This window comes from Ceratosolen solmsi, unplaced genomic scaffold (assembly GCF_000503995.2).
Source record: "Ceratosolen solmsi marchali unplaced genomic scaffold, CerSol_1.0 scaffold49, whole genome shotgun sequence".
Taxonomy (NCBI): domain Eukaryota; kingdom Metazoa; phylum Arthropoda; class Insecta; order Hymenoptera; family Agaonidae; genus Ceratosolen; species Ceratosolen solmsi.
Genome location: NW_011948450.1, coordinates 1,173,040 through 1,187,676, shown reverse-complemented (window position 1 = coordinate 1,187,676; position 14,637 = coordinate 1,173,040). Strand labels below are relative to the sequence as shown.

Here is a 14,637-nt window from a genome sequence, read left to right as displayed (position 1 = left end):
ATAGAACGCAATAAACCATATTCCCCTTCAGAAAATATACAAAATCCACTGCTGATCCCCATAACATCATCAACGATATCGCCATCATTACCAAGAAGCAACCAGATCATTGTAATAGAATAATTAATAATTAATAATTAATCTCTCACAAGAATTGAACATAGAACTACAATAATGTACTTGTCAATAAAACAAAATCAACGAAGTCCTAAACGAAGTTTACGAAAAGAATAAGAATAAGAAGATACGAAAATTCTCCGTAAACGTTAAAGCCTTTGCCTAATAAAGCCTTAAAACTTATTCGCTTAGCAATTAAGGACGAATCTAAAACCGGCCAAAGCTTATTTTCCGAAAATGTGACTGAATTTCCAGGAATTGGAGCTATAGGGACAGGCGAAAAGGCTTCGACAATGTAACACCAAAGGTATTAGTGCTAGACACTAAATCTCCACGATCGTATATAAAGAGCGGTGCAAGTCGAAGAAAATCAATCTTGTTGAGTAAGTCCAAGTGAAATAGTGCATGTCACAACAGTTAAAAGTTCTACACTTCTGTCTACGGGAATCCATGGAAGGTATACTCATTTGTTTACATTATTTATTGCTGGCCAGCTAGCGGTGCGCCTTCCACAACTTGACTCTTGATAAACCGCATTAAGGGCGACGGTCTAGTCTGGCATCACCGGCAAGCTATTTATATCATTTATTATTATTGCGGCTCAGCGTCGACATTATCGGTCAGGTCTCTGCAACTTGATTCTTGTCAAACCGCTGAAGAGGGCGCCGATACTGTCTGATCCGCCCGCCCCGTAATTCATAACTAATGAGAGCACCTATTGGCCACGAGTCTCTCGGGAACTTAGCTTCGTAATTACTGTTACGTTTCGCTGGTACATTATAGAGCTGACAGATAGAGCTTAACTCCCATAATTACTGTTACGTTTCGCTGGTACAATAAAGTCATAAATAATAAAGTGCCTACAGTACAAAATGACCAGTCACGCCTTGCACTCCCGGACGACGTTTCACAGTTTATTGCCAACTGTTAAAATCACAACGAGCTCAACAATTCTCACAACGACCGGTAACAACATCTACCAATGTAACATAACCTTAAATAAAAGTCACTAAAAGCAATTGTGTTTACACAGAATTGATGTATTAACCTTTCACTCATCCCACCTCCTCTCCGCCATTAAACTGGTGATACAGTTTAATCCAATCACCTTGGTCTTCAGACCACATTCTGGTGCCTGGAATTCCAAATAGTACATATTTACAGCCCTTCCACATATGTTCTTTCCTAAACATCGCTAAGGCGAGAGATAAATAAGCTGAACTATTGAACTTGCCAGTTCGAGCCAGACACTAAACTTTGGAACAAACCTGTTGTTCAGGATTGTTCTACCCAACAATAAAAATTTTATTGTTTGTTATAATATAATTCCAATACGTTATATCTATATTAAGGTGTAAAATTTGAATTATTCGTGACAAAAATGCTCCATGTAAATTTAAGCCGTGTGCTATGTCCGCATAACAACAAAGGAAGATTCTCGAATCGACTAAAGCTTGCTTTCCGAGAATTCATCAGAGCTTCCAAGAATTACAGGCTAAATGTACGCAATCATATATAAGGAACACCAAACAACGAAGTAAATTCGTTTGGTTGAGTAAATCAAGTGAAATTAGTGCCAGTTATACCAGTGAAAGTTATACACGTCTAAGGGAAACCGTGTACGGTATACTCATTACTTACATTATTTATTCTATATTGCTGGCCAGGTATCGGTGCATCCTCTGCAAACGTGACAATAGTCAGATCGCATTGAGGGCGACGACATGGACTGGCATCTCCAGCAATTTGTCGATATCACATATTATACTTTGCGGCTCAGCGCCAACACTATCGGTCAGGCCTTTGAACTTAATTATTATCAGACCGCTAAAGAGGGCGCCAATACTGTTTGGTGGCCCTCGCCACACACTCATTACTGTGGCACAGTGTCACTATTATCGGTTACGCTTCTGCGACTTGGTTCTTATCAAAACATGGAAGAAGGCGTCGATAATCCCTTAATAGTTTCCACTACGAATTCACGAGCCGGACAACGCTCCGTAAAATCTATCGCCGAATTGATCACCTAAGCATTCACGAGCCGGACAATGCTCCGTAAAATCTATCACCGAATTAATCGCCCAAGAAGTTGCAAGCCCGACAAGGCTCTCCGGAACACCATTGCCGAATAAACTGTCTAAGGATTCGCGAATCGGAGATGCTCCTTCAAAGTAGGGACTAAACCGCGTACTCAGTACTACCAACACACCCTTAGCTTTGTACTCACGGACAACGCTCTATAACTTATGGTCAACTGTCTAATCACGACGAGCTTAACAATTCTCCACTAAGATCGATAACACCAACTACCACTGTAACAAAACTTTAAATGAAAGTCACTAAAACCAATTGTGTTTACACTGAATTGATGCATTAACCTTCACTTATACCCCCTCTCCCATCGCCATTAAATCGGTCGTACGATTTAATCCAACCACCTTGATCTACAATCAATCTGATGGCTGTAATTCCAAACACCTGTATTCACACGAATATTTGAGAATATTATTAAGATAATATTCATTCTGTGTAAAAAAAAAGTTATAAATCGGTATCTTTTTATATATATGATTTATTTATTTTCTAATATCTTATCGCTCTTGAATGTAATCATTTGGGGGAAAATCCCAATGGCTACCATTTCTAAGAAAAACCTCAATGGTTATCATTTCAAGGAAATTATTCAACCAACGGTCATAGCTTCTAAGAAAATTCTCCAACAGGGACAGGGAAAATTCTCCAATAAGGAGAATAAATATGCATTTTGTAAATTGTTTAAAAAATCAATAATGAAATTCATCTGCATTTTATTATAAGTGAAGATATTAGGTATCGTATAGTGAATATTAATTGATACTACTATTAATAAGATTACATAAATCTTAAAAACTAAAAATTCGTATACTTCGTAATACTAACAATTTGTAATATTAATAGTATATCAGTATTATAAACTGAGCTATATTTACCAATTCTTTAATAATTAATTTTTCGACAGTTTTGGTACAAAAATAAATTCTAATGCTGATCCAGAATCCTCTTAATTATATATTTTTTTTTAATAATGGTTGTTCTCTTTTTCAAATGATAACTACAAACTCATTAAAAATTATGCGGTATATTCACTATTATTTCATAGCACTAAATAATAGGATATTCCTAAAAGTACTATTTAATTAATGATCAAGAATATTACTAGCATAACTTTAATAATTTGAATAATAGAATAATATTTGTTATACATGTACATAAATATTAAAATATGAAAATTGGTAATAAAAGTAACAACAATATTTTATTGTTTTAGTTACCCGGTACTACAATAGAACCGATTTTATTTACGACTATAATCTATTGGATTTCTGGACTATTAAATAGTTTTAAAGCTTTTAGTACTACTGTTTGTATTGTTTTGTTAACAATGAATGTGTCAACAGCTTGCGGTATGATTTCTAATATTATCATTTATTATTATCGATTCAGTAAAGAATATAAATCTAAGTTGTATTAACGTTTATTTTGAAATGATGATGCAATGTTAATGTGCATTTACTGCGTAATTTAATTTGATATCATTTTAATTAATTGCAATTATATATCAATAACCAATGATTACTACTTGTCTGGGATCAGACTAAAAGCCTCCCGCTGATGGCGGATGGGGGCTTGCTGGCAAGTGGAATGGACAATGGAATAATTCAATACTGCCTTTATACGAGTTGATTTTCCCTTTTATTGAATATAATAAATAATGAATAGTTAATATCTATGAATATCGAATGAGTGTATGATAGAATAAATAAGTGAGAGTTTCTTCATGTAATATGAGTGATGATAATCTTATAAGTGTATTCTTGTGGTATGGTGCGTGATTGACGCCACCGATTGCCGCTACCGATACACTGGAGAGACCTGGGTGGTGGCGTTGGTGTATGACGTCACTGATGAGGAGAATTGATGTCGCCGTTGTCGCTACCGATGAGCTGGAGAGACTTGAGTGGGGCGCTGGTGTATGACGTCACTGATGAATGGCAATGATGCCTTGGTTTTGGTATTGTTGCTTACTTAGTTCACGGAGTCGTGTTTTAATGATTCGTAAGAACGTTTGTAATAGCGTAGCTTACGTGTATGGAATCTGAAGTTGATCTCTGTGTAAATGCCGTTAACTTGTAAAATTATAATTTGATCTTGACGATTGCTTGATTGAACTAGTAAGAGGATGAGACCGTCATGTGCAGCTCCTTAAATATTCTTGTATAAACAAGCTGCGTTGAAATTGTATAGGTGATCGTTGTTATGCCGATATTTATCGGGACGTGAAGAGGGCATAGCCTCGTAGAGTTCATTTGTTATTACATTTGAAATTATAGTAGTATATTCGAGTTTTTCTTTTAAAGTATTCTTTGAATTCGTTAGTCAGTTTTTACAAAACAGATGCTCGCGCGCTCATACCTCTTCCACTTTTTATTTTGCTTAGAAATTACTGCAATTCATAACAAATACTAGTCAAGCGCTATAATCGGATAAATAACAGAATAAACAGCATATATACCAGCCATATTCATATTGAATTATTATAATATCCCTTCCACTTGTGACCTTTCATCGCTATCACACAACATACGTGGTCTCTGAGTTGTCAACGGCATCAATTTGTATCCTTCGATCCGATCTTGGTAAAACAAGCCGGAACGGCGAATACATTTTGTACAGAGGGGATTCATGTAGGAAGCGTTCTAAATGGAGCCACCAACAATGAAAGAGGCGCTCGAATGCAAGACGCCAAGAAAGAGGCGTTCTAAAAAGGCAAAATAATAAGAAGGCAAAGGCTAAAGGTGTGCTACTAATAAGTGTTTTTAATCGTTACACCCATTATTTATTCACAACTGGCAAACTGATGGACTTAGTCTAATTCTAAACACTCATACATACAAAATATGGATGATTGATAAAGTATTAAAAAAATTGAAATTAATAGGAGTTCTGATTAACAATTTAGACTGAAAACAAAAAAATTTTATTGATGAAATTTTATTTTTAATTAATGATTATTAAACAGATGAACAAACTAAATTTGTATTTTGCAAATATCGAAAAATTTATAAGTAACTTATAAGTAAATTAAAAAATATTTGTGTTTTTCTATCAATTTTAAATATTAACAATTTATACTTTTATTCCAAAATTCCCTATTTAATGAAAAGTAACTTAAATATTTTAATTTTTTTTAATTTTTATATAGTAAATTAGTATTTCAATTTATTTTCAGGATTCTTCTTTTCAGTTGCATTTGAAAGTGAACCATTAGCTATGGCATATTTAATTCCATTTGATTCCTTATTAATGATTACTATGGGAGCTTTTGTCAAATTTAGGTAAATATAATGTATATATATATATATATATATATATATATATATATATATATATATATATAAGATTTATATTAAAAATTAAAAATATTTTATTTAACTACACATAATCAATACATTGTAGAATTGTGTAAATTTTATTTAATCTTAATGTATAATTAATCCGAGCATAATCCGAATATACAAAACTTACGCTAAATTTCGAATTATATGCCTTTATAAAACATTTAATGAAAGAACAACAAATCTATGATGATATTACACGAGTTGTGATGTTTTACACAAAATTGAACTCGATAACTATTTAGTAGAAAAGATGAATTCAATAATTCCTGCTTTAAGAATTTAGAAACTTCATTCAAATCTATAATTTCTGAAAAAGAGGAGCATTATTAATATTTATAGTTCTGGACATTTTAAAACTGGAAAAGAATTCTTATTTTTGCATATTAAAGTCTTATAATATTTTGTAATATTTGTGTTCTAATTTTATATTACTGATAGAGATTTTGGGATAGATTCAAAAGAATTTTAAATTAAATAGATCAATGTATTTTTCGTAACTGTTTTCAGATAGTCGTAGTCGATAAAATACCTTTATTTATAGTTCTTTTTTTCAAAAAGAAGTCTTCTAGTTTCAAAACTATGAGAGAATTTTAAAAGCTGATTATACTATTCGGCTATAGGCTCCTTTAGTACTTTAGTAACTTACATTTATTGTTTCTATATGATGCCAATACCGACCCCAGATAGATAACAGTGGCTATTTCCGGTAGAAAAATCATTAGCAACTAAACAATAAATGTAATTATATTTTATGTAACAAATTTTTGAACTACGAAATTATATCAATTATATAAATATAGAAAGAATCATACTGGTCGAAATTAGAGCATTTTCCAAGAGCAAGTTTGATTAGCGGATTCTGAAATGTGGCTTGACTATTGTGTAGTGAAATTGCTTACTGGTTGAGCAATTACGTACGTGTATATCTACAGTGAATGATGACTGTAGAAAGAAGCTTGAAGATTGATAGTGAACTGCTGTGTTACTGCATAATCGTTATTACGCTAAGCTAAGACAAAGACTGACTGGTAGCACGTGCAATCCTTAAGTATTTTCGTAGTAATCTTTAGCACGCGGTAGCGATCCGGTGTCTGTTACTATGTCGGTATTTATCGTGACGTCAATAAGCATAGTTTTTGTGAGTTTCATTGTTATAATTCTTCGAAATTCTAGTCCTATATTCGGGTTTTCGGCGTGAAATATTACTCGAGTTCATTGGCTAGTGTTTATAAACAACCAGTCGCGCGCTCATACCTCTCCCATTTTGTATTCTGCTTTCAACTGAGGACCCTTCATCTAGTCAAGTCCCAGAGAAGGGAGAAGCAACCAGGGAGAGGCGGCCAATAGTAAAGTCTCCCCACATTCCGACACTTTCCCGATGAGAATATTCGGGACTGAGCCCGGAAGGAAGTGGAAATGAACGCGTGCATAATTCATCGTGCTGCCCAAGGTCAACTTCTGATTGGATGCCGGAAAGCAGAAGGGGTCTCAAGTGGAAGTGGGTCAGTGAACTATTTAAGAAGGACAATGAAATGTACCACCACTTATTCTTCTCCTTATTCTTATTGAACGGATAAGTCACAACTTATTCTCATGGTGGAGAACCAGAGACAAAGTCGTCCAGCTGAGTCTTGTAAACTGTCTTTCTACGACTGTGATTCAGTACACAGTTATTGATAGTATATGTACTGAGATTCTTGTCATCTCAGCAAGGAGACAAGAAAGAAGTTAAGAGCTGCAATTATTGGAAGGGAACTTCTCATCAAGCCTGTGAGGAGGAACTGGGAGCATCACACTACAACTGCAAGTAAGTCCTGACTGTTAGTGATGATTCTTCACCTCACGACTTACTCTGAAAACAGACAGTCGGTAGTCCGACTACAGAAGCTTCCCGCGCATGCTCAAAGGGCAAGACCAGCTGTTGATGTCACACTGGTGGCGTACAGTTCATCATAACCTCTATTTAGGCACATACTCACTTACACGGCTCTTTATTCAAACGCAACTGCATGACGTGTTGAGTTAAAACACGACCAAGATTGTAATGTTCGTTCAGAGCACTACAAAGATCATAACCTCTAAAGTGATAATATTCAATAGATTATAACCAATTTCTTTTCACAGTAAATCATAATCTCACCAGTTGCATGCAGAGAATAAGGAATTAATCATCCTCTAGTTCTCCAATGAAGGTATATCTTAACATCACACGATTATTAAGAAATATAAAGGTCATTGTAATCTCATCATGATTAATCATCCCAACTTGGAAATAAATTGAAATAAATGGAATAAACAACAGTAAAAATTCTATGTGTTACTTATTGAATCAGTGCATTAACCCTTCAATTGCCCACGCATTCTCCGATACAACATCTAGTGGTTTTTTCTAAGTTAATTCTACACGTTTGGCTGACGAATCTAATTAGTCGAATTAATTTTTTGAACAAACACGTATACCTTATTGCTAGCTAATTAAACTGCCGTGCAGATATTTAAGAGCAACACGTTTAAAGGAAGCACATCACGGTACGGCGCTCATTGTAATTAAGTCATTCGGCCAGGGTTTACATAATCTAGTCAATTAGTAACTCTGTAACATTGAAACCATTATAAGTAATACACGTTCAATTCTCAAGTGCACAACAATTAACAAGCAGTCAAGGATGCTGACTTCATTCCAAGACCACATACGACTACAAGAGGCGCATTATCAAGGCATTCATCACAAGATGAGGCAAGGCAACTGCATCGCTATGAATACCACTAGCATCGAATACATAAGTAACAAAAAGCCAACAAGTCCCTTCCAGTAGTGCGTCTAGCACAAGGCCAATAAGACCATTCCAGTGAAGAGACCTCAACAAGCTACCATCACGAGGCACTATACGAAGAAGTACCAGAGATTTACGACCTCTTATTTGTCAGTGTAGTAATTTATCACCAAGCACACTATATGAAGAGGATTAGACTATGACTTATGGGGTAAAGAAGTGCGGGTGTTCAGGATTGAACTACCCAACAATAAAAAATTTACGTACACATACACTGAAAGTAAGAGATTGTAAATCTCTGGTACTTCTTCGTGTAATGCCCGTGACACTCGCGCCGTCAAAATGCCCTTGTAGCGGGTGTTTTTCTCGTACACCTGCATCAGTTTGCGGTAGCTTTGCAATCGTATAAAGCCTATCTCGGCGGGTGCACTTGCACTTTCAATACCTTACGAGGCTGGCGCGTACATGTTTTCAATATTTGCCGTACGAGGCCGGACCATTGGCGCTTTCAATATATAGCTTTTCTTTCAATTAAATTCTTAGAAATTTCTTTGTTTTACCTAATTATGTTACAAGTGCACAGGTGTACGCTTCTTATTTCGTAATCACTCTTGAAATACAATCAGCACTCTTGACTGATTGAACTGCGGCGCACTTAAATATTTGTTAAATGTATTGGCTTCACTGTAGGCTTACTAGCGTATTATTGCAGAGTCTGGCTGAATTATGTGCGTCTATTCAGTAAAACTGACTGACTAGTTAAAGCGGAGTTTAGTTGCTGTGCACAGTAATAACTGATAACTGATTGATCGAGAAATTAACAGTAAGCTTAGAAGCGTGGCGAGCTGCTCTTAAATATTCGCATGGCAGCTTACAAAGCTGGCAACCATGCATGGGATTGTTGCTAGGCCGAAAGTTTGGTGACGTCAGAGACTAAGCTCTAGAATATTTCAGAAGTCCAGAAGGACATAGCTTCGGAAGGTTCGAGAATTATTAATCGACGTTACTCAAAAGTTAAGGCGTAAAATAATTGACAATTCGCAGAATCAATGTATACAATATAAGCGTCCGACAGCTTTCGCTATTCGTGCTTTAAGTTGTTGAGAATTGATCAAATTCTGTACAACTTATAATATTCATGTATATGTAAAAATTTCGAATTTCGAAATTAAGAATTTCTAATAATGTAACGTTTTATAATTTGTTTGATTTATATAAGAACTCGATTAATTTTATTAAAGAAAATTTGTTTGATTTATATAAGAACTCGATTAATTTTATTAAAGAAAATTTGTTTGATTTATATAAGAACTCGATTAATTTTATTAAAGAAAATTTGTTTGATTTATATAAGAACTCGATTAATTTTATTAAAGAAAAACAATATATGTTTTTATCTCGTCTAATTTAACTAAATATAGTATATTTTTTATATTTTAGTTCTTTACCGATATATATTGATTGGATTAAATATATTTCTTGGCTTTTTCACTCCACAGAAGCTCTTTCAATAGTACAATGGCATACTGTTAAAAATATTAGTAAGTATGAGGTCGTAAGATTTACATGAAATATAATCCCATTTATGTGATTCCATAATATTTATCCAATTAAATTTCCTTATTTAATTGCAAAAATGACATTTAAACGTAAATAAATATTAATTTGTTTATAATGAATCTGATTGATATTAAAAATTTCATCGAAATCTGTAGAATAAATGTTATAATAAATATACGTTTAATTATTTGTTTTAATATAAACAATTTTCAAATTATTATAATGAAATATATAAAAAAATATTAAATTACTTAATAATTATTTAACTTATTCGATAATCATCAACATTATTGAATTAGTTATATATCATAGACAAGAAATGAGAACACGATAATAATTTGTGATAAGATAAAAAAAATTTGTTATTTCATTATTTAAAATGAAAGAAAGTTAAAGAAAATTAAAAAAAAATTTAAATATGAAAAGACCACAGAATTTATATAATTTACATTTCTTTTATTTACGGTTTATAAAATATAAATATATAATGTATACTAATTTCACTATGATTATATAGCATTACGATACCTACTTTATCCAATTTTTATTCTATTTGCATTACATTGGCTATGGTATATATGTAGGAAACCGAACTACATTTAAAAGAAAAAATTATATATTTATTGTCCGAGTTTGCGAGTACCTTTTCCTATGCCATAAAACAAATGGCAAAACAACATGGTTAAATTATCCTTAGACTTCCGAAAAGTCCTGCCCATAAAACATCTGGCAGTAGTGTCATTAAACATCTGGCAAAACAAGTCATAAGACTCGGGAAAACCTAACTAATTAGGCAGCCGCAAGGAATCGTTATGCACAAAAATCTAAAATCTAACGGTATATACTGCCCCCCCCCCTTTGGCGTCAAGTTGTTATGCGATCGTCAGACGCGTCAATAGCATCAAACTTGAGAGTTCATCTTGCCGTGAAGATCAAGAAAAGACTAAGCTTCGTAATTGAAGACGAAGCCACAAGAGGCGCTGCCCTCACTCTGTGAATGGAAAACTCTCTGATTGGACACAAAAAAGGGAAGGGATCCCAAGTGAAAATCATGGTCTGTCAATTTCAAGATTCAATCACTTTCCATAAACTCCTTATTCAAATAGGAAGTGGCAAGTCCCTCAACAAAGTCCGAAGACAATCTTTCGTTGAAGTCTTCACGGAAAAGGGATGTGTTACGGATTGAACAGTTAAAAGCTGAATATAAAAGTGAGAGAGGTATAAGCGCGCGAACGATTATTTATAAACACTAGCTAACGAACTCGAATAATATTTCTACATCGAAAACCCGAATATAGGACTAGAATTACGAAGAATTATAACAATGAAACTCACAAAAACCATGTTTATTGACGTCACGACAAATACCGGCATAGTAACAGACACCGGATCGCTACCGGCGCCTAAAAATGACTACGAGAATACTTAAGGACTGTGCGTGCCACGCGCCTGTCAGTCTTTGTCTCAGCTTAGCGTAATAACGATTACGCAATAACACAGCAGCTCACTATTCAATCTTCAAGCTTCTTTCTACAGTCATCATTCACTGTAGATATACACGTACGTAATTGCTCAACCAGTAAGCAATTTGACTACACAATAGTGAAGCACATTTCAGAATCCGCTAATCAAACTTAACGAATAACGCGATAGTGCTAACTTAATCAAAAATTAAATTATCGAATCATACTACATATATTAAGCAACACAGTCTCACTTAGGCAGCAGCGGTACAACAGCGGCGGCTTACACGCATACTACTACAGCGGCACTTCTCGGAAGGGAAGGAGTCACTCATCACAATACGGAGAGTACATACACTCTCCTCAGATCGTAACACTACTACATTATTATATTTAATAAAGGAAAGAAAGGTAACACTGCATGTAGTATTGAATAATTGCATTGCCCCTTCCACTTGCCAGCAACACGTCCACCCAACAACTAAGGAGGTTTTTAGTCTGATCCCAGACAGGATGTAAGAAATTGCCTTATCGAAGTCCGAAGACAAGTACTAATTGATGTTCTCATTGAAGAAAAAAGCAATAAAGTCTCTCAACTGAGTCCAAGATTAGTCTTCGTTTGTAGTATTATCTACTTTAGGCATTATAGCCATCATCTAAGATTCAGAGTCTAAGAAATCAGGTAATCGAGCATACATAAAGGATTGAGGCCATCTCACAGGTACATTTAAAATTATCTTAATTAATTCTATTGTTGGTCCTCAAGGAGAAGCACGTGCCCCATACACATGTAGCACATGTCAACATGTCTTCACGCCATTTGCGCCTACCTTGCCGACCTAACATCTTTCCTAGCTCGAGTGCTACGCTCACGAAGCCAATCATCGCGCCATTCAGCGCTTATAGCAGACACAACACGTGGTATTCTCAATGGAGTGGCAAGAGCTTTACAATCTCTTACTTCCCACGGAAAGCAACTGTGCACTACGCTTAGAAAAGCAAAGTAGTATATCCAATTACTTTTGCGCTTGCTACGGTCAGAAGTGTAATCTCTTAGACTCAATTTTAGCGCCATTAAGCCCACCTTGTCGACTTTAATCTGGACAAAGTACGTACCATACGCAAGGAGCGTGTGTCGACAAGTCAATCTTCGCGCCATTCAATGCTCATAGCTGAACCAATACACGGCTCTACTCGAAGAAGTGGTAAGATTTTATAACTAATCACCTCCGAGGGAATAGCATCAGTGTACTACGCCAAGAGAAGCAAAATACTACATCCGATTACATTTCACAGACTATCGCTTAATGGCTTTCAGACACATCTGTAGAAGAAGTCGCAAGCATAAAGGAATTAGTAGACGATTTACACAAGATCTTCACCAAAGAGCAAAACTATCTTGAGTTAGCATGGTCAACAACAATAGAATCCTAAGAGTATCTAACAAATAATGTTCAAGGAGAAGAGTTGAAGATTCAAGATTTATTCAACAACAAAAAATACAGCGACGTGCAAAAACTCTATTATCTACGAAAATCACTGGCGGGTGCCTCAACTAAGGCTGTGACACGCTTCCAATTACAACATGATTTGCTTGCACTGTCATAGCAAGCTCTATCAGAGAGATATGAGGACACTCGCAGAATAATACAATATCATCTTTGTGAACTCCATTCAGATTCACCACCATTGAAAGATGATTCACAAGAAATAGAAGATGCAGTCAGTGAATGTAGTGATTTATTAACGAAACTACGTTGTCGTATCTTATACCGTATTGTAATACCCTGAAACACAAAAAGCAGCCAGCAACTTCTAGTCGACCAAGTTTCCAAACATTAATTGATTGATGCAATAAGCCCTCCAGAAGCTTCAAACCATACCGCACAATGCATATGCTGCCATGATGATCATGTATTGAGGTCATGCCAAAAGTTCATGGAATCACCAGTACCGGAAAGAATGGCTTTTATATCTAATAGGAGGCTATGTATCAATTGCTTACACTATCACCCAAAACATCGGTGCAAGAGCAACAGCACTTGCAGAAAGGGTAAAGGGCGATATCATATATTATTACTACATGACGATGGTAAGTCAAAGGTAACCCATAAAAAACACAGCTCATTGCCCACCACCATATGACGAGAAGGTGCAATCGTCATTCCATTAAAACCACTAAGGTTAACTACTCTGTTGGCCACTGCCATGGCTAAAATAAACTCACCATCGACCACAGTACAAGCTCCATTCCTAATTGACAATGGCTCTGAAGTTACGTTCACAACAGAAGATCTCGTGAAGAAACTCAAATTACCACGTCAACGTTCTGTCATTACCATTCATGGAATTGGAGGATCGATCTCAACACAGGCTAAAGGTACTGTATCTTTCACACTTCAATCAAATCATTTTAATCCATTAGTTACAGTTCTAGCTCACGTACTCAAATCATGGACAACAATGCTTCCGTCATTTAAAATATCAAGACAAGCACGGTCGCATCTGAAAAATCTGAAATACACAGATCCAGAATATTTTACATCAAGATCTGTAGATATTGTTCTTGGAGCATTTATCATTTATATATAAATATATATATATATATATATATATATATATCATTTACATCAAATTGAATACATATAATGAATACATAATGATCATTTACATTTTGTTTCTATCTAAAATAGTTATTTTTAATTATTTAATTTTTCTTTTCTAATTATTTATTATATCTATTTCTTTTTCCTAAAATTAAAAAACAGATACAAGTATTTTATGATAATATAAAACTTTTCGAAGCCATTTGTTTATATATTTTTAAAGTTCTTGTGCAGAATATAGATAAATAACAAAATTGAATATTGCCCATTTGTTTAGTAACAAATGATTAAGTACATATTAATTTTTTTAGTAGTATGTTACCGTTTATATAAATCGCCAATTGTTCGAAATTGCAAGAACCCTTCCCGAGTCATTAGACATCTGGCAAACCCAAGTCATTAGACATCTGGCAAACCCAGATACTTAGACATCTAGAAATAGTTGTTACACCCAAAAATTAAAAGAAGCGCTCTGATTGGAGATACCAAGATAAGGGCGTCCCTGAGTGGGACGCCGTGGTGAGCGGAGCACTCTTAAGGTAGATGATCTCAAGCGGATGCACTGTCTTACAAGGAACACAGCAGAGAGCAGATGCTCTCTCTTACAGGGGATGACGTAGAAAACGGTCTGTCTTAACAGGAAGAAGTCACTCATCATTGGAGTCTTCAAGGAAGAAGG

The 14,637-nt window shown here is 35.0% G+C and overlaps 1 protein-coding gene across 1 annotated transcript in view; it reads left to right on the top strand.

Moving 5' to 3' along the window:
- The window catches only part of LOC105366568 (protein scarlet-like), a gene marked incomplete at its 3' end in the record, with an annotated part of 45,406 nt that overhangs the window by 20,718 nt on the left and 10,051 nt on the right, over positions 1-14,637 (top strand). The window contains exons 5-7 of the mRNA XM_011505061.1: positions 3,425-3,560; positions 5,387-5,492; positions 9,770-9,870. Of these exons, the coding sequence (XP_011503363.1) occupies positions 3,425-3,560; positions 5,387-5,492; positions 9,770-9,870 (343 nt within the window). The remainder of the gene's footprint in view (positions 1-3,424; positions 3,561-5,386; positions 5,493-9,769; positions 9,871-14,637) is intronic.